Source organism: Chiloscyllium punctatum, chromosome 49 (genome assembly GCF_047496795.1).
Source record: "Chiloscyllium punctatum isolate Juve2018m chromosome 49, sChiPun1.3, whole genome shotgun sequence".
Lineage (NCBI taxonomy): Eukaryota > Metazoa > Chordata > Chondrichthyes > Orectolobiformes > Hemiscylliidae > Chiloscyllium > Chiloscyllium punctatum.
In genome coordinates, this window is record NC_092787.1 from 13,164,765 (window position 1) to 13,188,479 (window position 23,715).

A 23,715-nucleotide genomic window follows, 5' to 3' on the forward strand; every position below is an offset into this window, starting at 1 on the left:
TTTTAACATACAGAACAAATCAGCAGCCTGGTCAGGTAAAACTTTCAAAAATAAGTTGACTCAATTCCTTACTCGCCCAGAAACAATCAGAAACTGGGTTAAATTTTAATTTTTGAATTAATTTTAATATTCTCATTGAAATGTTGCCAAGAAGAGGGTCAGTGTGGACTTGTCGGGCCGAAGGGCCTGTTTCCACACTGTAGGGAATCTATTCTTAAAAAGAAAACCGGAGGTGATGATTGAAGTAATTATTCAAACCTTTGGTTTTATAAGTTTTAATCCTAAATGTGTGCAGTTTAAGAAGCCTACTAGACCTGAGTCAATGGAATAGTATGAGTGTAGGTGGCCTATGGGTCTTGAGTAAGCTTTTGGGAGTAGCTTATGACTTTGCCCTTGTTTAATGGACCATCCATTTAACTGTCTGCCCAGTCAGTTATGTCCTCACCACCTGATCAATTGGGGAAGTGGAACATAAACTGTGGATCCAGCTGAGAAGTTAAATAATTTAGGTAAAAGGGAGTTGCTAAAATCAATAACTGCCCCTGGGGCAGCATGGTGTCTCAGTGGTTAGCACTGCTGCCTCACAGCGCCAGGGTCCCAGGTTCGATTCTCATGTTGGGCGACTGTCTGTGTGGAGTTTGTACATGCTCCCTGTGTGTCTGTGTGGGTTTCCTCCTGGTGCTCTGGTTTCCTCCCAGTCTAAAGATGTGCAGGTCAGATGAATTGACGGCGTTAAATTGTCCATAGTGTTAAGTATGTTAGTTAGAGGGAAATGGGTCTGGGTTACTCTTCGGAGGATCGGTGTGGACTTGTTGGGCCGAAGGGCCTGTTTCCACACTGTAGGGAATCTAATCTAATCTAATCATGGCTTCATGCCTTTCCCATTGAGAGTGAGAAACATTAGCAATATGTCAGCTCAAGCTCCTGGTGATATCCTGAATTTGGTTGCATGAGTGCGCAGAGAAACTGGAATTAGGTGACAGGGTTAGAATGGGGAAGGAGTTTGAAAAGTGAGGAATAATATCTCAGGGGAGTTGCTAGGATCGTTTACTAATAAATGATAATGGCACCCTGCCTTACAAAAAAACTGAGCAGGCAACTGTGGAGGAAGCTTTAGTCGAAAGTGCCCAGAGAGAGGGGGAAATGAGGAGGACAGTCGATAAAACTGCAGGTGGGTTTCTAGTCCCAGAGCATGTCTTGAAAGAAGTCATTGCCAAATCTTATTTGGTGCTAAAATAAAGAGATATCAATTTCTTATACACCTGAAACTCTGTTCAATATACCAATGAATATAGTGACAATCTGCTATTGTAATGGTCAACTGGCTACATATCGTAATTAGGCAACCAATCCAAAACATGAATCCTGCCAAAACAGTCCTTTGGAGAATGGGTGGTCATTTGTTGAAACTGTCTGAACTGTTGTTTTCTGTTGCTGCACTGTCCTCCCTTAGATAGTTCTGTCCTGATGTTGTATACCTATGTCCTATGGTTTAACCCATTTGAAGCTTCACTCCTCCCAGGTTTCTCTCTGCCCCACTCTGTGATAGCTCTTTGAGTCCAATCTGAGACTATTCACCTTCGATCTGTCATTGAGCTGCTGCTGTCCTGGGTTCAGGGAGCATTGGTATTTGCAAATTCAAGAAATCCCACAAACAGAAGAACCTTTTAGTTGAAATTACAGGTAAATTTGGTCTTCCCTTCTTTTTAGCCTGATGCAAGTCGAAGATTACCAGTTGGTAGCAGGAACTACCCAGTAATGTTGGCGAAGTTTTACATCTTGTGGAATAGTGGAAACTCACTGAAATGCTGTCTGAAGCTGGAACAGTGAGTCAGGGAGAAATAAATGGTTAAGTGCAAGGAATTCACATCTTCCTCTGGCAACAGTTTTCTTTTAAGAAATTTTGATTTACCATTCAATCCCACTGTGAGGAGTCTCTTTACAATGCTCAGAACATTGATAGAACTGCTGGCTGATTTGTAAATGCTTTCCTTTCAAATAATATAAAGATAGTGACACAAATTAGGAGAGACAGTTCCACTTTAGTTTATAATGTTGGCTGCCAATGTGGGCTGCTTCAAGAGGGTATTGTTTCTGAAAATGTCAAACAAGAAATAAATGATTTCATGATGATCCCATTCCCAGAGCCAAGTTGCCTCTTAATATTGCCATGATAGGGTTGATTTTATTTAGTTTAAATGTGAAACACTAAATGATCAGTCTGTTTAGTGAGAGGAGTGAGATAAACATAGAAGGCATGTTTCACTTGGTTTTCTCTAGACTGTAACACTTGGTGTTTTTGACGTGGAATGATTCATTTCTCCTGCCTTTCAATATAACCATTGTATTGTCAGTCTAACCTGTCACATTTTCCTGCTTCTGGAGAGGACTAAAAAGAATTTAAAAGAACTGAAAATTTCACAGTTAGATTAGATTAGATTAGGTTAGATTCCCTACAGTATGGAAACAGGCCCTTCAGCCCAACAGCCAATGGGCTGAGAAGTGGCAGATGGAGTTTAATTCAGATAAATGCGAGGTGCTGCATTTTGGCAAAGCAAATCTTAGCAGGACTTATACACTTAATGGTAAGGTCCTAGGGAGTGCTGCTGAACAAAGAGACCTTGGAGTGCAGGTTCATAGCTCCTTGAAAGTGGAGTCGCAGGTGAATATATTAGTGAAAAAGGCATTTGGTATGCTTTCCTTTATTGGTCAGAGTGTTGAGTACAGGAGTTGGGAGGTCATGTTGCGGCTGTACAGGACATTGATTAGGCCACTGTTGGAATATTGCGTGCAATTCTGGTCTCCTTCCTATCGGAAAGATGTTGTGAAACTTGAAAGGGTTCAGAAAAGATTTACAAGGATGTTGCCAGGGTTGGAGGATCTGAGCTACAGGGAGAGGCTGAACAGGCTGGGGCTGTTTTCCCTGGAGCGTCGGAGGCTGAGGGATGACCTTATAGAGGTTTACAAAATTATGAGGGGCATGGATAGGATAAATAGACAAAGTCTTTTCCCTGGCGTCGGGGAGTCCAGAACTAGAGGGCATAGGTTTAGGGTGAGAGGAGAAAGATATAAAAGAGACCTAAGAGGGGCAACATTTTCACGCAGAGGGTGGTACGTGTATGGAATGAGCTGTCAGAGGATGTGGTGGAGGCTGGTACAATTGCAACATTTAAGAGGCATTTGGATGGGTATGGATGGATTTGGATAGATATGGGCCGGGCGCTGGCAGGTGGGACTAGATTGGATTGGGATATCTGGTCGGCATGGACGGGTTGGACCGAAGGGTCTGTTTCCATGCTGTACCTCTCTATGACTCTAAGTCCATACTGACCCTCCAAAGAGTAACCCACCCACACCCTGTATTTACCCCTGACTAATTCACCTAACACTATGGGCAATTTAACATGGCCAATTCACCTGCCCTGCCTATCTTTGGATTGTGGGGGGAACCCTACTCAAGACACTGGGAGAATGTACAAACTCCACACAGACAGTCACCCTAGGCTGGAATCGAACTCGGGTCCCTGGTGCTGTGAGGCAGCAGTGCTAACCACTGAGCCACCGTGCCCTTCACTCTCCTTCATAATGCTGATAGAGACCGGTGGTAGCAAGCAGGCTGGTTAAAGGGGAAGCAGTGGATGTAATATGTTTGGATTTTTCAGAAGGCATTTCTAAGTTCCCACAGACTAGGCTGCTTAATAAGATAAGAGATAAGATAAGATAAGGCTGCTTAATAAAGACAGTGTGGGAGGGAGTGGGTGAGCATGGCTAGATGAATGGCCAACTTATGGAAGACTGAGTTGTGATGTGTGGGTGCTGGCAACCTTCAGACTGCAGAAGGCTACAGAACAGAGGGCTCAGGAGTCCTTGTTCATACATCACAAACACACTAACATCCGAGTTCAGCAGGGAATAGGACGACAAATGGAATGTCAACCTACATTTCAAAGGGAATGGAATATAAAAACTGGGAGGTTTTGCTAAAACTGTACAAGGCACTATTTTGGACCACAGCTGGAGTACTATGAGCAGTTTTGAGCTCCTTTTTCTAAGATAAAAAACATACTGATATTGGAAGTATTTCATAGAAGGTTAAGAGGTGATCTCGTTGAAATGTATAGGATTCTTAAGGGCCTTGAGGGGTAAACGCTGAGAGGATATTTTTCCCTCATGGAAGAGTCTAGGACCAGAGGGCGACGATGTAAGACTGAGAGGTGAGAGTCTTTGGAACTCGTTGCCACAGAGAGCCTTGGGGGACAGAGTTCTTGTGTGTGTTTAAGACTGAGAAAGATAGATTCTTGGTCAATAGAAAAATTATGGGTTACAGGGAAAATACAGGAAAGTGGATGAGGGATGTTGGATCAGCCATGATCTTACAGACTGGTGGAGCAAGCTCAAGGGGCTGAACAGCCTGCTGCTGTTCCTATTTCTTATTGTCTTATGGTCACCAGGTATGGATGGACTGTCTTATGAGGAGAGGCTGGATAACTGATCTGCATTGGAATATAGAAGAATGAGAAGCAACTTGACTGAACCATCCAAGATTCTTAAGGAACTTGACAGAGTAGATGTGGAAATGTTGCTTTCCTTGTGGGAGAGTCTGGAGCCAGAGGGCATATTCCGAGAATACGGGTCACATATTTAAGACAGAGATGAAGGGGAATTTCTTCTCTCAGAGAGTGGTGCATCTACGGAGTTCTTTACCACAGGAGATTGTTGAGGCTAATTTATTAAGAACAGTCAAGGCCGAAATAGGCAGATTTGTGAATCGGGGGTTACAGGGAAAAGGCAAGAAAATAGAGTTAAGGATTAGCAGACACCAAGGAGAATGTGTGAGCTCCACACAATCAGTCATCCGAGAAAGCTGGTCCCTGGCACTATGAGACAACAGTGCTAACCATTGAGCCACCATGCTGCGCAAGGCTATAAGCAAGGATTTGTTGTTTTGTTGCCACATAAGGTAAGAACTGACAGCAACATGAATATATGTTGGCAGTGCCTCTGAGGTCAACACAATACAATACAGGTCCCAGAAAATACACAATACAATACAGGTCCCAGAAAAATGGGTTAATTTTTTTACTGAAAAGGTGAAGACACCCTTCTGCTGTGCTGCAGTGACCAATCGTTCACATTCACCTGGAAACTCCGTAACCAGTGAGCTGCCTGAATATTGACTTGTCATCATTTATTTTGTGAAAGGATATCGTGAGATTTTGAGCTGAGCACACAACTAGCATGAACCTCCTCTCAGCTGCCTGGATGAGCTGTTGAACTTTCTTCCCAATCCCAAAGATTATTTTCAGATTAAAAATTCGGTAAATTTTTTTTACTGAAGGCTTTACAACCTTGGTTAATAGGAATGAGAGGACTTTGCTGTGACTGTGACAACTCACTGAAAAGCTGTAAGTGAATTGCTGCCTTTCATGCGAATTGGAAATTCTTAAGTCTTCAAAATGGTGTTTGAGGTGACATTGCTTTATCACTACATCATTCCAGAATGCTGCTGTAATGTTTAGTCGCCTTCTGTCATTAATCAATTCAACACGTCTCTCCGTGTATTTATTTTTTTCACAGGAAGCAGCGAGAGCTCTGAATTCAGTGAGGAACTGTCCTCGGGGTTGGAGAGGTGAGTGGTGTCTAAGCAAACATTTCTCTGCATTTTTTTCACTTCCCCTCACCTTTTTTTACATTTCCTCAGCGTTCAGTCGTTTTAAAAAGTGAGTGGCATATCGTTGCCGTTGGGTAAATTGATGGCATTTCCTGGGGAATTGTTTTTAATTTCCAAATTCAACATACTTAGAAGTGAAACACCTAATCCATTTACAGTTTGGCAATGCTTATGAATTGAGCTGAAAATTGTGTTGCTGGAAAAGCGCAGCAGGTCAGGCAGCATCCAAGGAGCAGGAGAAACGACGTTTCGGGCATGAGCCCTTCTTCAGGAAAGACTCATTCCTGAAGAAGGGCTCATGCCCGAAACATCGATTCTCCGGCTCTTTGGATGCTGCCTGACCTGCTGCGCTTTTCCAGCAACACTTTTTCAGCTCTGATCGCCAGCATCTGCAGTCCTCACTTTCTCCTAGAATGCTTATGAATTAGTGGAGGCTAGTAGAGTAAAATCACTCAGTGTACAGACTGACTGAGAAGTAGCCAAATAAGTCTGTAAAATCAGTTCCACTAGTACAAAATGAGAGTGGAAATAAAGACACTACAGTAGTAACTGAGTAATTAAGTTATTTGTGGGAAGTTCATATCCCTTCTTTTTAAATTAAGATACAACTAACTTATTTAAAATATGTAGGATGACTTCCTTCAAAAAACATCAATTACTAATCTCTCTCAGGATGATTTTGCCCATTAAGTGCCTGAATATGAAGTATCTGTTTGTCACAATACTTTATAATAGTGATTTGCTGAGGTCAGTTTCCCACAGCCACCACCTCGTGTGCCAGTGCAACAAATGTGAGTTGTACGACACTCCAAGGCTGATGTGCCATCCCAGAGACCTGCACTGGCCAGTATGGGCACATTGAGGGCAGAAGCACTGTTCTTACACCCTGCCTGACCGAGCAGAGTGGAGAGCAATTGCAATGCCTCGCCAATTGTAATACACAGACGCACACGCACCTGTAGCGGGCTGTTTGCCAAGAGTAATGCATGTGGCCTATTCTATATGCTTGTCTGAGCATGTGTATATTATATGGGGTTGTGCGCTCTTCAGAACTCATGTTTAAATTTGCAAACAGGAATCGGTTGTATGCAACACTAGGTCCCAACTGGCGGGTTTCAGTAAAGAATTCTCCAAGGAGCCGATGCAGTATTAACAGGTACAGTAAGGTGGGGAGAGGGTCCGTCATAAGGTGGAAGGTCAGAGATCGTGGGCTAATCTTGTGGGTCTGCATGCCTCTACCCTGAATCAAGTTTGTCATCTTCCACACTTACATATTGAGTGCTATCTCTTTCGTGGGAAACCTTTATGTTCCATATCCAGGCAGACCCACCTGATTCCTGGTTTCCTAGGCCACCAGCCGTTTCAGGGTATCAAGTGACAAGTCACTCAATGGCAGCATCACCACACAGCGAGAGCATACCACTTCTTTGTGGAAACCGCATTTTGTCTCTTCATTGGACTGGAACAACACAATATCCCCAAGCACAAATATGACATCATGGGCTGAAAAGGTGAAGACACCCTTCTGCTGTGCTGCAGTGACCAATCGTTCACATTTACCTGGAAACTCAGTAACCAGTGGGCTGCCCGAATATTAACTTTCCATCATTCATTTTGTGAAAGGATATAGAGATATTTTGAGCTGAGCACGCAACGAGCATGAACCTCCTCTCAGCTGCCTGGTTTAGCTGTTATACTTTCTTCCCAATCCCAAAGGTTATTTTCAAATCAAAAAAGAAGTGGTATAACCCTGGAGTTTGACAGATTTTGGCTAATTTTCAAATTATTCCCTTCGTCAAACCCAATATAGATTGAGTGTGGGTTTATTGCTACTGATCCTGAATGCTGGGCTCAAAGTATGGACAATATGCTTGATAATGGACATGTGAGGCTGATCCCAAGGCAATAATCTACAGGAGTTATATGATGTTAGAAGGTATAAGAGCAAATCATGTAGTTCATAAAGGTCAGTTGGTGTCTAATTACTTGTCAGCCTTGAGGTCAGCCACTCATAATGGTTATGGTTTATAGTATATACTGTTGGAACTTAATTGAGGGTTTGTAATGTTACATTGGTGAGTTTTTGCACCAATAACTGCTCCAGAGCCAGACATTGCATTGTAAATCTGTGATACATGATCGCTGGGGTGACTTTAATGGAATTGTTAGGGGAAAAAAGCTGCAGCTGGCCACCTACAAACTCCAGATACAGTATATATTATTTGACACAAACACTTGAGCTTCTGTCTCACTGATAACTCACTGTGTGTTGTCTCATGGTGTGAACTTCATTCCTACATGTCTGACACTCTGCCTACTGAAGATAATTGCAATAATGAACACGGCTTTATGCTAAAAGCCCAGACATCTCTTGTATCATTCCATTTCTAAGTTGTATGTGAGGAACTCTGCTCTTTTTATGGCATTCATTATTGCTGTTATATAACACTCTTCCTGGGATAGAACATTTTCTTAAAAGGTCCATCTCCAAAAACAAACCCAAGTACTTTGACAAAACAATAAAAATTCTTTGAAAATCGGTGGGCTTTCTGGGCATAGTGTTATATAATAATTAACCCATTGATGTTTACTGGGAAGCAAGAAGAAGGAAAAGTGGATAATTTTGACTGTAGTGTATCTAATAGACTAAAATACAATGGCTTTGGGAGGCAGCATGTGAGCCCTAAATAACTCTTAATTCCTAATTGCCTCCAAGGTGTGCAATACAAACTCAATATAGCCGCACAAAATAGGTGCAAAAGTTTCTACTTTTATTGAGGCAACTAACTTAGCAAGCAATGACTGCAATAAGGGCGTTGGGAGCAGAGGGCTTATCTAACCATTACAGAGCTGCCCATGAGAACACAGTAGTGCCCAAGCTGATTTCTGTCTGGTACCTCACCCTGCCTGAACTCATGAAGCAATTGTCAACTGGTTGTTGATAGGAAACATGATAGTCCAGCTTGATCAAGTTTCCACCTCAGGCCTGCAGACAGGGCTGATTGGATAGGGAGCAGAACCTTGGCTGGGTTTGAAAAGCCCTATTCCAGTGTTAAGGACTTTCCCAGCATCCCTGGCATGTGGCCTAGCAGCAAATAGCCACTCAGTTGAGAGCCAACCTGACAGAGCTGTTCCTCACTCTGAAAAAACTATGCAAAAAGAGCAGTGCTTGGAAAATTATGGTGTGGAGCATACTCCATTTTGAATTAAACGGACGATCTGGATTGGTATGTTTCATTGACACGTTTCTCTGGTTTCTCTTTCTGGGCTGCTCTGTGCGACAACCTGCTTCCCTTCCTTAAATGAAGCAGCTGCCTCTCTTGCCCTGTGTTGTATTCAGTGTTTGCATGATATGCACAGATTATATCCTAGATTCTTTTCATTTATTTGCATAGGGCTGTGATACAGACTCAGTGCCAGCAAAAACAAATTGAATTACAACCTTTTAATTCACTGCTTGCAAAGGATTGCTATTGAAGTGAGTTTCCCACCAGTATCCAGTGTATGTGGGCTTGTTGTATGAATTAAAATACTTTTTAGCTGAAGAAATGCAGCTTGAACACATGTAAAAACCATCTTCAATAGTCAATGCTTAGATGTACAAGGGGATTTTTCATACAAGACGGGGATGGGCTCAAAATCAGACTTCAGAGCCTCACCTACTGATGAGGACTGCATTACTCTAGGCAGTTATTCACAAATACCATAGAATACTCACAACAAGGAGGCCGTTGGGCCCATCTTGTCTGTTTCAGTTTTTTGCAAGTTAGTTCACGCTCCTTATCATTATCCTGCAGCACCCTTGTGCTCCCTTTAAACCTGTAGCCTTTCTTTTATATTTTCTCTCCTTGTTCTTCCTAGCAAAATGTATAACTTAACACATATCTGCAATATAATTCACCAGTCACACATCCAACCCTTCCTCCAGATGCTCTAAGTTTAATTGATCACTATCTTCCTCATGGTTCACAATACTTCCAAGTTTAATGTGTTATCTGCATATCTTGGAATTAGACCTTGTATCCCTGAGTCCAGATCATCAACATAAATCAAGAAAAGCAGTGGACCTAATCCTAACAGAGGAAACTGAAACATCTACATTCCCATAGTCCAAAAATTAACTGTTTTGTTTCCTGTCGCTCAGCCATCTCTATCTCTATGTTGCCATTGTCCCTTTTGTTCCACGGGCTTTAACTCTGCTGACAAGACTATTATATGAACTAATCATCAAGTGCCAAAGTGCACTGAATGAGTCTGAGTTAGGACACCAGTAACAGGTTCTGAAGGATGCTCAGTGACGCTTGGCAGGAAAAGCATTGGGACAGCTCAGTCTAAACATAGCAGAGCATGGGAGCGATGGTGAACATTCAATCTCATAGTGTCACATGGCACATCAACACCCTACTGTACATCAGATCACCTGACTGCAGCTGTAGCTTGAGATTAAGTTAAAATTACACAACACCAGGTTATAGTCCGACAGGTTTATTTAGAAGCACTAGCTTTTGGAGCGCTGCTTCTTCATCAAGTGATTGTCTACTTGATGAAAGAGCAGCGCTGCAAAAGCTAGTGCTTTTGAATAAACCTGTTGGACAATTAACCTGATGTTGTGAGAGTTTTAACTTTGTCCGCCCCAGTTCAACACTGGCTCCACCACATCGTAGCTTGAGATTAGCTAGGGGTCATTTGGCAGTGTGACACTGATAACACAACAGGAATGGATCTACCATTAGTTGTGAACTCTGGATGCCAGGCTAATATTTGCTGCTGTAGCATTGAGAGTCATTAATCATTGTGCCTGCACACTAAACAGAGTTGCTATTTGCATTAATATGCCTCTGCCAACATTGTAAGCATATCCTCCAGCAAATGGTGCGTAGAAGACTGCTTTTGTATATTGCGCCTGACCTGAAATGATAATCCCCGACATAAATGACCTTAAACCAGTCGATTAACGTAACCAAAGTTTATTTATGCTAGCAATGGGAACAATTATACAGCAAATGTATTCAAGATGTAGCCTAATGTTATGTTGAATGACTGAATAATTGTACTGTTAACGACAGCTAGTAAGAAACCCTTCTGTGAGACTGTGTCAACTGCACGTGTGCCTCTAACTGTTAGTTTGTGGGATATGGAAAATATTCCATATGTATCATTTGGGAATACAACTTCAACTACTTTCCTTTCCATCATTTGGAAGCTATTCCCCAAAGGAATTATTTTTGCTGCTCTCCCTCGGATGGGATATGAAAGCCAGGCCCCATTTACTCTCTGAAAGACCCCACGGCACTATTTTGAAGACAAGATAACCTGCCCAATATTTTGTCTCCTCAATCAACCTCGCTCAAAACCAAATAATGTGCCCCTTACTGTGTTGCTGTTTGTGGGGGGCTCTTACTGTGTTCAACTCTCTTGCCATTTTTCCAAGGTTGCAACACTTAAAAAAACAAAACACGAATTGTAAATCACACTGGACGCTCCTGAGAATGTGAAAGGCATTATTACAATGCAGTTTTTGTTTCTTACAGTAAGGAGTTGTCATGCTGGTAAATGCAATGTTTCTGCTTGAAGTTAACACTGACCACACCTAGTCATTTAGGATATAGCTGGGTTGGTTAAACTGACCCAGAACAGTGCCCCAACCTCACTGTGCAGCTACTTCTTTATTCCCCTTCACTTGTCATCCTGCAGTGCGTCAGTGAGATTCTCAATTCAACCCTGAATTCAGGGACATTTGAGAAATCGCTCAGGAGTCAGGATCCGACTGATTTATCAACTCCAGGTTGATACTAGGAGCAAAACCTGCCAACTTTGCCCTCACCAGCTTGTGTCTGAGTGCTGTCTGAGCTGAACATTGCCAGTCCCTCAGCAGGTGTTAGCATTCAACAAGCAGGGGAACTGACGAACAAAAAAGTGCATGCTACACCGTCAATTGACAAACTTTTGCCTGAAATGTCGAGTTCCCTACTCCCTGGTTGCTGCCTGACGTGTTGTGCTTTTCTAGCAACATTCTAATCTTGACAAACATCCTTGTTGTCACAGTGGTAACCAGAGCAATGCTCTAGAGTTGAACACAGTAAGAGCCCCCCACCAACAGCAACACAGTAAGAGGCACATTATTTGGTTTTGAGCGAGGTTGATTGAGGAGACAAAATGTTGGGCAGGTTATCTTGTCTTCAAAATAGTGCCGTGGGATCTTTCAGAGAGTAAATGGGGCCTGGCTTTCATTGACTGATTCAAAATCCACGATTGTTTATTTGAAATTGTTAGGCATATACTGAAGTAGAAGTTTGTGAAAAAGTTTGTGCAAACAAAATGATGACCATTCCTTCCTAAAGTGTCCTTCATTTGCAGGTTAAATGTTTGGCTTGAATATCCTCAGCCTCGTCCTATGAACATTAGTGCGCAATGGATTGGTTGCCTAGCGACCATGGGCCTGATGCTATAGGACGTTCTGGGGAAGAGGAGGAGATTTTCTTGCTAATGTGGGACCAATGGCTGCCCACTCTCCAGGTCTCATTTGGGATAGATAAACTTCAGTTCCAAACAGGCCCTGACTTGAAATCACAGCCTAGACCCAAACATGGCCATGTTACCAGAGAAAAACTGGTAGCTAAGCTCTATCAGACATTCAAGACCTCGCTATTGAATAATTTCCTATACAACACCTTCATCACTTCAGTGCGTCTGCATCCACTTACTTTGGATGTTTTGACCCTATATTTACTCTGTATCAGGGGGACTCCAATCATATGCACTCCAGGCAGAGCTAATTGAATAAACACTGCATTATTTCAGTTCGTAAACCAGGCCGGCCTTTGTTAACCATCTGAGAGCTGCAGAACAGATGTGGAATCAACAAACAACAGCATTTGTGTAACCCCTTTAATGTAGTAAAATGCATTCTTGGATCCAATTTGTCACTGAGCCAAAGGAAGAGAAATTAGGCCAAGGGTTTGGCCAAAGAGGTCTGTTTTTGGATTGCCTGAAGGGACAGCACTCCTGAGTTTTCAAGCCTGGGCAGCAGCAGAGCCAAGTACCAGTGGTGAGCTCCAGGGAGTGGGAATGGTGTGTGAGGCCAGACTTGGAGGAACGTAAATTTCTTAGTGTTCTTCTTAAATTATATTTTTATTAAAAAATAGATTTTTTGATATTACAACAAATAGAAAACAATACAAAGAAAGAACACCAAAAAAAATGTTAAAAACCCAAACCGTCCTCATGTACAAATGCTTAAATATGTGTAAAAAAAAGTATATATATACACACACACTCCAACTAACAACTTAACTAAATAAATAACCGTGGGCGGCACGGTGGCACAGTGGTTAGCACTGCTGCCTCGCAGCGCCAGAGACCCGGGTTCAATTCCCGCCTCAGGCGACTGACTGTGTGGAGTTTGCACATTCTCCCTGTGTCTGCGTGGGTTTCCTCCGGGTGCTCCGGTTTCCTCCCACAGTCCAAAGATGTGCAGGTCAGGTGAATTGGCCATGCTAAATTGCCCGTAGTGTTAGGTAAGGGGTAGATGTAGATGTAGGGGTATGGGTGGGTTACGCTTCGGCGGGGCGGTGTGGACTTGTTGGGCCGAAGGGCCTGTTTCCACACTGTAAGTAATCTAATCTAATCTAATCTAATCTAATCTAATAACCAACAACAAACTAATAAATAATAATAACTCAGCTCAGCCAAATCAAACACTAACTTTCAAATAATGAGAACATTGGTTTTCACTTATTCACACATTTGCAGTTCCCCTTCCCTGGATGTTGGATTCATAAAAACACAATCGTTACAGTTATATAAAAGCCCTGATTAGTGTGGCAGACAAATCTGTGTCCAGGTAGTCCAAAAAGGGCTGCCATGTCTTCTAGAAATTCTCAGTTTTGTGGTGCACCATACTTGTGAGAAAAGTCAAGGGGATACGCTCCATAACAACCTCCTGCCAACCTGACAGGCCTGGGGGATTTTCCGATAGCCAACCTAGCAAGATATTCTTTCTTACACAGAAAGTGAGGATGTTGAAAGGTTTTTTTCTTATGCGCATCTACAGGGAATACACTGGGCGGGCCAATAAGAGGAGAGATCGGGTCCTTCTGCACCCTTACTCCCAAAACCCCCTCCACTGCACCCACCACAGTGCTCCACTATGTTTGAAGCCTACCACAGTTTGGAACTGAAGTTTATCTATCCCAAATGAGACCTAGAGAGAATGGGTAAGAGTGTCCATACCAACCTTGCACTTGGAACATGTTGAAGATACCCCTGGTTTAAATTTTGACAACAATCCGGAGCCAAGTGGACCTTGTGGAGAATCTTCAACTGTAAAGCATGTGTCCTACTGCAAATTGATATCTTTCATGGGTTTTCCCAAATATCTTCCCATGTTTCCGAGGAGACCTTAGCGCTCTCTCCCATGCACTGCAAAGCCGATCAAACTCATCTGAGGGGGCACATCCCCCCCCCCCCCCACCTGACGATATAAAGTGCTGACAGAACGTGTACTCTTTGCACTGAGCACCCTCTTTCCCATGTCTGATTTGTAGGGATCAGTTAAAAGTGTAGTCTTTTTTTTAATAAAATCCATAACTTGGAAGAAAAGAAAGAGGTCCTCTTAGATAACTCTAATTTCTGTGCTAACTGATCAAAAGATATAATTATGTCTCCTTCAAATAAATCGCCCATGCAAGACACACCCTTAGCTGCCCAATGTTTGAATCCTGAATCTATCATCCCGATCGAAAATGCAGCCGACCCATTATGGGTGTAAGAGGAGATGTTTTGCCAATGGTGCCTTCCCTCTGTCGAATTGCCCTCCATGCTTTAACAGTATTGATAACTGTTGGATTATGGCAATATTCCCTGACTGTCGTCATTTTGTCCAGAAACAGCAAGCTAATAAGGGGGGGGGGGGCACCCTACCTGAGAGGTTTCGATATCTAACCATATTGAAAGAGGGTCCCCACCGGCCCAGTCACTCACGTAAGATAAAAGTGAGTTTAGTTGGTAGTTTTATTGTCCAAGAGATCCACTCCCTCCCTCCCGACCCCCATCCACATGAGAGGCAATTGTAGTTTAGCTCATTTAGTAAGGGGTCACTTATGATGCCAAATAAAAGAGCTGAACCAGCCGTTCAGTCTCCTGAATGTTTGCTTATCGAAAATCAGGAAGAGCATCTGTATAGGGTACAACAAATGGGGGAGAATATTCATCTTAATAAGCGCTATATGACCTAACCATGACACTGGAAGCCCCTCCCATCTTTTAAGGTCTTGTTTGATTTTGTCAAATAATTGTACAAAATTAGCTTTGAACAACCCATCCAGAACGGGAGTGATGAATATGCCCAAATACACAAAACCATTCGCCCCCACCCCCCACCCCCTCCCCCGTGACCACTTAAATGAGAATTGATATTCCCCCTCAAGCCCTTTAGCCTCTGGCTTTACAAAATTAATCTTGTACCCTGAAAAGCTGCCAAACGTGCTGATGCATTGTATCAGACGAGGCACTGAAACTGCTGGATTTGACAAAAAGCATTAGGACATCGTCTGCATGCAACGAGATCTTATGTAATTTTGACCCCACTTCTGGAGCTGATGTATTGGGATCCCCACAAATGGCCTCTGCCAACGGTTCAATCACCAATGGACAAAGCAATGGTGAAAGGGGACAGCCCTGCCAGCTGCCCCTAGAAATACTAAAATTGCTTGATTGTAACCCATTGGAGATGACCGCAGCGAGAGGGTCACTGTCGAGAACCTTTACCTGTTTTATAAAGACTTCACCCAAGCCAAACCACTCCAGACTATAGAAAAGGTACAGCCACTCAACTCTGTCAAATGCCTTCTCTGCATCTAAAGAAATCACCAATCCCTGTATTGACTGTTGTTGACATGCTTGAATTACATTAAGCAGCCTCCTAACGTTATTGGAGGATCTGTGACCCTTTATGAAGCCCGTCTGATTCTTTTTAATAATAGATGGTAACACAGTCTCCAGCAAGAGTCTCAGAAAGGATTTTGGTGTCCACATTTAAGGGTGAAATGGGCCTGTATGAAGCACCGTTCTCTGGGACCTTCCCTTTTTTAAGAATAAGTGAAATATCGGTCTCTGTTGGAGATGGCGGGACACGATCATGACTTTACGAGTCATTGAACATATTGAGCATCAGGCCTGACAATATGTTTATAAATCTGTATAGAATTCACTGGGAAGTCCCTCAGGACCGGGCCCCTATCCACTCTAAAGCTGCTTCACAGCCTGCTGCACCTCTTGCTCTGATAAGGGGACATTGAGAAAAGACTCTTGTTCGGGGGCATACCTGGGAGCTCCAGATCCTTGCAAAAGGACTCCATCCTGGTCCACCCCTCCTCACAACCCTCAGATTGGTAAAATCTCTGGAATGCCACATTAATCTTTTTGGAATCACATGTTAGATACCTAGATCCTTCCCTAATTGCCGTAATGGCTTGAAGGGCATTCCTTTTCAATGGCGAGATATGCTAGGTATTTGCCCGGCTTGTAACCATGCTCATATAACCTTTGCTTTACGAAAGGAAGCTCCTTCTTTGCTGTTGATTTTCCTGCTCCTCAGATGCTGCCTGACCTGCTGTGCTTTTCCAGCACCACTCTGATCTAGACTCTGGTTTCCAGCATCTGCAGTCCTTGTTTTTACCGAGCCTGAATTAATGTCTAAGAATGCCCTGAATTCCCTAGAGTAGTACTCCACAAACCTATTACCCTTACAGATAAAGGGATCCATTCGACAGTGCCTTGGGCCCACTATAGCATCCTTAACCTTAATGAACAGGTACACTGGAGCGTGATCCAGATGGTAATATTACTAATCGTACAAGATGCCCCCAAGTCCAGGATTGCCACGGGAATCAGGAAAAAACGCAATCCTGTGGAGACATCTGTGTGGATTGAAGAAAAACGTAAAATCCCTGCCTGATTGGTGGAGATGCCTCCATAAGTCCACAGATCCACCAACTGTTTAGTTTGTATAGAGGGTATTGGGTGCCTTTGGTCAATCTGTCTACTGTGGGATCCATGAGACCATTAAAATCTCCCCCCTACAATGATATGCCGGGACTCAAGACTGATCAATGTAGAGAATGCATCTACCAGAACTTTGAGAGGATGGGCTGGGGGGCAATAAGCATTTAAAACACCATATTCTTCCCCGTTTATCAGGGTATTGCGAATTACAAACCTCCCATGTTTGTCTTTAACACACTGTAGTAACTTAAATGGGAGATTCCTCCTAAACAATATAGCCACTCCCCTACTTCTGGTATTAAAAGATAAAAAGTAAACCCAACCAAAGCCATTCTGCTGTAGTTTCAAATGCTGCCTACCATCCAAATGTGTCTCCTGTAACATAGCAATATCCACCTTCTCCTCTCTAAGACTTGAAAATACCTTGTTCCTCTTAATTGGTAAGTGACTTCCCTTGATGTTCCAGGTGCACCATTTAATCAAGTCATTAGCCATAACCTTCTGCAGTAACATTTTAATTCCAGAGAGGAGGAACTTGAATTACAAATTGCCGAACCTTAGTGTCACAAGATCCATCGAACATAAAAACTACATAAACTAAAACCAAAATAGTTAACAAACCTACAAAGCTATCAAAGATTATATACAACAAAAATAAAAAAAAACCCAACATACAAAGCACTAACGGCACTGAATAGGGGAACTCACACCCTGCCCAACGGGGGCAACTATCCATCCCAAAACCCAATTTCCCATCCCGCCGCCAATACTGCATTTAAATACCTGAACCAGGTATAAACTGCCCGTTAGTAGGCATCTAGCCATCCCAAACATTTTCCTTCCTCCTAGCTCGAGCCACACAGCAAACACAAGCAGCAAAGAAAGAAAATACACCATGGCATAGCAATGTGAACAAAGAAATTTTGAATAAAAAGGGTAAATACCCCACCCTTCCTTTGGTATAATTTAACCTAGAAATTGAAAGTATACATCTCAACCGCCACCAAACACAGTTTAGACCATGTTATTACCAACAAAACAAAGGAAAAGAAAGCCCCGACCAGACTTACTCTTTTTTTAAAGAAAAAACAGAGACATACCCAAACAACACTACTATTTGTGCATATTAAATTGTTCAGCTTAGGTTAATTTGTCCACAAAGTCTCTTGCCTTGACCGGCGTGTCAAAGAGATATACAGGTGATCTGAAGCTGAAGAGTGGTTAAAACATGGAACTTATCACCACAAGGAATTGTTGAAGCAAAATGCAGTTAAGGTGAAGATTGAAATGTCCAGGAGAGAGAAAATAATAGAAGGATGAATTAGTGGGGTTAGAGGAACAAGGGCCAGAGGGAGTTTGTGTCACGCATGAAAGCTGGGATAAACTGGTTGGACAGAATGGCCTATTCCGCTGCAGAAAAGACAGTGGAAGTTGCACAGGAGCAGATTACTATCTGGATTCCTGATGGAATTTATTTCACAATGTCGGAGCAGTTGTCTTGAGGAGTGAACTGTTCCTGGCAGGCTCATCAGCAAACATCAGTCAATGGTGTTTTTGGAGTTCAGCCACTTTTATAATCCTGTCTCTCAGGAACAGGAGGAGGTCATTCAGCCCCTCAAGTCTGCTCTGCTATTCAGTAAGATCATGGCTCACCTGTGGCTTAACTCTCTCTGCCAGTCTTGGGCCTGTATCCCTCGGATTAATGAACCTTGTCTATCTCAGATCCAAATTTCACAAGTGAATTAGCATCCACCGCCATTTGAGGAATAGAGTTCGAAACCTCCACTACTCTTCGCAGGTAGAAATGCTTTCAAACATTGCTCCTGAATGTTCTGGCCTTAGTTCTTATACTGTGCCCCCTGGTTCCAGGAATACTTACTGTTTAGAACATAGAACAATACAGCACAGAACAGGCCCTTCGGCCCACGATGTTGTGCCAAACTTCTAACCTAGATTAAGCACCCATCCATGTACCTATCCAAATGCCGCTTAAAGGTCGCCAATGATTCTGACTCTACCACTCCCACGGGCAGCGCATTCCATGCCCCCACCACTCTCTGGGTAAAGAACCCACCCCTGACATCTCCCCTGTACCTTCCACCCTCCACCTTAAATTTATGTCCCCTTGTAACACTCTGTTGTACCCGGGGAAAAAGTGTTTATCTACACTTTCTTAATATCCTGAAGACCTAGATTAGATCACTCCTTAGCCTTTTAGGAGAAGAGAGAATAAAGGCCTAATTTGTCAAATCTGTCCTCTGACTGAGGCAACACGTAAAGATATGGGATCATATCTATGAGGGGTATGTTATCGCCCTCCTTAAAGAATGAAAAAGGTTTACTGCTTTCTGCAGCCCCACAGCTCTGATAAACGTGAGAAAACGAGACTAAAATGCTGCCTCCCCCCTCCGACCCCCCCCTCCTGCTGGACTCCCTCTCTGATTTTATGTGCGAGACAACCTGAACGGAATCACTCCCTACAGGAGAACAGAGGTGAGGTAAAATCTAAACCCAGTGGAAGTGGTCAGGTCACAAGCTGAATGATAGACTGCAGTAACGTCAAGGAAACTTTCTTATCCAATTGGAACCCAAGCCAATTTTGTCAATCAACAGGCCAAACACCAATATTGGGGCCAAGATAAAGGAAAAGGCACAATCAAGCACACATGCTTTGAAATAGAGCAGTAGTACAATATTTCTTATAAACCTTTTCCAATTGATCTGGGCAGAGAGAGAGGGTTCCTCAGAGCTGACCCGGGAAATTTCACCATGAAGCCTTCATTGTTTCTCGTATTATTGCTTTGCTGCTTCCCTTCATAGATAACTTGGTCAATTACTATCCTGTTTTACTGTAACAGACTAAAGATGAGAGAAGCAGCCAAATTATTATATGAAGGAACTGTGCACTGTTATGGAAGCTCCCATTTTGTTAGCATGTAGTTTGGTATTGGTCAATACTGTGTGCCATTCAGCTGCATCGATGCCTAAATGGCAAACATTTTTCATGGTCACTGGTGATCACTGTGCCAATGGGTTGGCTGAAATGATCAAACTGAGGGACCCTGGTTTGTTATCCACAGAACCCTGAAGGTAACGGGGCAGATGGATAAGGTGGGTAAGAAGGTTCAGTCCAGGCTTAGAATACAAGAGCAGGAAGGTTATTTGGAACTGTGTAATAATATGCCGGTTAGACCACATGCTGTTCTGGTCAGCATTTTAAAGGAAGGCTGTGGTTATGTACGGGATTTACCAGAATGTTTCCTGGGCTGGAACTATAAGGAAAGAACGATGAGGCTAGGGTTATTTTCTTTAGAGCAGCGAAGGTTAGAGAGATAGTAGTCACATGAGACTAGCTGTGTAGCTCTTTTGGGAGCTAGTACAGGCATGATGTAAAAAAATCTATGTTTCTATTAGACTCCTATTGCAACTCTACGTTTCTGCTTAACTGACTTTATCCGGTTTCTTTAAGCTGAACTTGGAGACAATGTTAAGATTCCTCTAAGTCATGAACCTTAACAGTTGTGGTGGCTGAAACATTTTTAATTTGAACAATCTGAAGGTGTCTACCTCCGACTCCCCTGGCTCGGAACTGCACAAGCTTAAAACCTCTGCTGCTACAGTAACTGGTTTCCTCTGACCTGAGCTAAAATCTGCGAGGAGAGAAACCAAAACTTGCTTTTGAACTCAACTCTTGATTATTCTCCAATGAGAACACTGGTGTTTTTTGAACTGAACCAAATGGTTTACAGTGGGTTTACAAATGTTCACACTGCCTATCATAATTCTAGAGGTGTAAGTATCTTGCTGCATTGAGATTCCAAAGTCCTGGATTACAGTCACATGTCATCTTGAAGCTAGTACATTTTAGTCACTGTTCCAAAATGACTTTCTGATCTTTCTTAAAAAAAAGTCTCCACCTCACTAACATTACACTTTTAAAAAAAAATCGAAATTCCAAAAATGATAACAACATTTTATACGCCTTTCAGCACACTCGTATGTATTCCCTTGTTCACTCACTTTGTAGAAAATATAGCATCTTATTTCCTTATGTGTAGAAATATACCTGGTTACTGGCGAGTGGTGATCTTGTTCAATAGCAGATCATTCCTGAAGTAAAAAGAAGAAGTGACAGAGTAGCAGATGGTTGAGTGTTCCTGAGGTTTTTGCTGGCATTTGTTGAGTTCTATATTGTGCCTGAAGACTGAATATACTTAAAAAGTTAACTTGAGTTGTCGATCTTTAGGGCAGAGCTGATGATTACCTATGAAGAGCAGCACTCTCTAGAAACCTCTACAGCGCTGTATCGGTGATGTTTCCGAATGATCCCAAACCTGATTCACTTCCTTTTCTCATCAGCCCAACAGATGCATGCAGTTGCCCTTTAAGTGGAGCAGCCGGAGCCATCACAATGGAAGGACCGCTGAGACGGAAAACTTTACTGAAGGAAGGCAAGAAGCCAGCAGTGAGTGGAACTTACATCAACGGCATTTTTTTTCTTCAGGTCATCCAAATGTTCAGCTGTTTGGGTTGGCAGTCATTTGTAGTTAATCATCCTCAGCCTGTGTATCAAGACTTTGAACCTAATGAGCACCGAGTCAGGAATTCCCATCAGACTCGCGTTCACAGGATTTTCCTCCTCCACTTAAACTACAGAAATAATTAAAAAATGATAAAAGTAGACACTGTGGAGAAGTGGGAAACAGGTGGGTAATGGGTAGCACGGACTGTGTCCCAAGGGGAGGCAGATGGAGATTTTAAAAAATGATTTGCACTCAGTTATCTGTTGGCTTCTCCCTTTCCATTATCCAGCTTCAGGGGTGGGAGAAGGTGGATAGACTGTGAAGTCTTCTGCTTTCAGGGTTAGTGTACTAGCCAGGACCTGGAGGACGACACCAGTGCTATGCTGTCTGTGTGGGAGGAACGGGATGGAGGTCCACATTGACCAGTAAAGCAGCACTGTCACTCTGGGATCTCAACGAGTATTAATGAAGCTGCTCACATGGTGATGGGGCTTACGTTTTGGGTTAATGAGGGCCCTTGCACCAGTTCAGCTGTTACTAATAAGAGTTAGGAAACCACAGGGTATCAACCGAGGACACTCTGGGGGGGTTTTCATGGACCTTTCTTGAAAGAAAGAAACACTTTAACAGGAAGATCAAACAAGTCAAAATGTCTGTATCTCTCTCTCCTGTTGCCTCTCGAAACCCCTCCTTACAGAAAGAAACTTGGCACCCCAGTGCTCCCTCTCTGTCCCCCTCATCTCCTCACTCCCTCTCTGTCCTCCTCATCCTTCCACTGCCACTCTCTGTCCCCCTCATCTCCTCACTCCCTCTCTGTCCCCCTCATCTCCTCACTCCCTCTCTGTCCCCCTCATCCTTCCACTGCCACTCTCTGTCCCCCTCATCTCCTCACTCCCTCTCTGTCCCCCTCATCTCCTCACTCCCTCTCTGTCCCCCTCATCTCCTCACTCCCTCTCTGTCCCCGTCATCTCCTCACTCCCTCTCTGTCCCCCTCATCTCCTCACTCCCTCTCTGTCCCCCTCATCTCCTCACTCCCTCTCTGTCCCCCTCATCTCCTCACTCCCTCTCTGTCCCCTCATCTCTCTGTTCTCACTCTGTCGTTTTAGCCACCTTTTAACCTTTGACCTTTTCTTCCATTGGGATGTTGTTGAGTCCTGTGTCATTGTGGAGCCTAGAAGGGAAGCCTTTTAACCTGTTGAATCTGCACTGGTTCTCTTGAACAGAAATCCACTCAGTCCTGCCACTGCCTCTATCCTTCCGCCCAATCTGCCTGGTGTTTCACATTTCCTCCACCATCTTTTGAACTCAAATTTGACTCAGCATTCTGGAGGTGCTGGTGTTGGATAGTGGTGGACGATGTTAGCGAGGAGTGCACTCCAAACTTTGCGTTAAATTTCCTTGTGTCAGCTTGTGCCAGTCAATCTGGGTCAATTCAATCTGAGTCACCTGATTATCAATCCTTATCAATGGCTTAAAAACAGTTTCCATTCGTTATGTCTAAACCCTTTGTAGCTTTATACATTTCCAGTAAATCCCCTCAGGCTTCCTGGCTTTTGTGACAGTGACCTCAATCTCTCTGTAATCTCTCATCCCTGGAACCATTGTAATAAATCTGTTCTGAACCCTGTATAAAGCTTTCATGACCTTCTACTGCCTAGAACTGCAAGTTACAGTCACAATGGGGTCATTCTGTTTTACGTAGGTTCAACAAGATTTCCACACTTTTGTATTCTGTCCGATTATTCATGAGTACTGTTTAAAGCTCCATTTTCAGTACAATTAACTTTTAAAACTACAGTTTTCAGGAGATTACACACCTTTTGGCTGTTTGTATTGTGCAGCTACCTCTGTTTCTTTGAACCTGTTCTCGTGCTGGAATGTTTTGCTTCCAAGATCACTCCTTGAGGTTTCCGCGAGGGCTGCTTTCCAATTTTCTTTTTGGTTTTCAGGAACTCTTTTCTCTCTTTCGCATTAAATCAGTTGGTGATGCAATCCCGTAGTAACAATACCTCAATTATCAACCTTCCCTTAAATGTAAAACTTCAACTTGCAGGGAAGCCGCTAATTTCCTACACACCACAAATTTAAACAGCCGTAGGTTGACAGGTAAAGGTTAGCAAGAAAAGATTCTTTTTATCCAGAATGACTGATAAATAAAGACAAAACTAAAATAGACTGGTGAGGGCACAGTTAATGCATTTCTGTGGCACATCGACAAAACTGGAAGATTTTAACCCAGTTCACTAGTGAACCTATCAGCAGCAAATGTGGGTGAAAACCAGGCTGTGATTGGAGGAGCAGCTCCTCACAGACTCGGTCTCTCTCGTGTATGGGCTGAGTCTTGCCGTGATTGGATACAGAGAGAGACAGTACAGCCTCAGCGTGGGCATAAGACCATAAGACATAAGAGTGGAAGTAAGGCCATTCGGCCCATCGAGTCCACTCCGCCATTCAGTCATGACTGATGGGCATTTCAACTCCACTTACCTGCATTCTCCCCGTAGCCCTTAATTCCTT

The 23,715-nt window shown here is 43.1% G+C and overlaps 2 protein-coding genes across 7 annotated transcripts in view; one reads left to right on the plus strand and one right to left on the minus strand.

Annotated features, from left to right (window-relative positions):
* The window catches only part of LOC140469439 (ras-specific guanine nucleotide-releasing factor RalGPS1-like), a 956,086-nt gene that overhangs the window by 909,833 nt on the left and 22,538 nt on the right, over positions 1 to 23,715 (plus strand). For 5 of the 6 annotated variants that reach the window (XM_072565956.1, XM_072565957.1, XM_072565958.1 and 2 more), the window contains 3 exons: positions 5,578 to 5,629; positions 6,747 to 6,827; positions 21,035 to 21,140. In XM_072565956.1, the coding sequence (XP_072422057.1) occupies positions 5,578 to 5,629; positions 6,747 to 6,827; positions 21,035 to 21,140 (239 nt within the window). The remainder of the gene's footprint in view (positions 1 to 5,577; positions 5,630 to 6,746; positions 6,828 to 21,034; positions 21,141 to 23,715) is intronic. The other variant, XM_072565961.1, reaches the window with a different exon arrangement.
* The window catches only part of fbxw2 (F-box and WD repeat domain containing 2), a 90,649-nt gene that overhangs the window by 7,328 nt on the left and 59,606 nt on the right, over positions 1 to 23,715 (minus strand). The gene's annotated exons all lie outside the window — the stretch shown is intronic.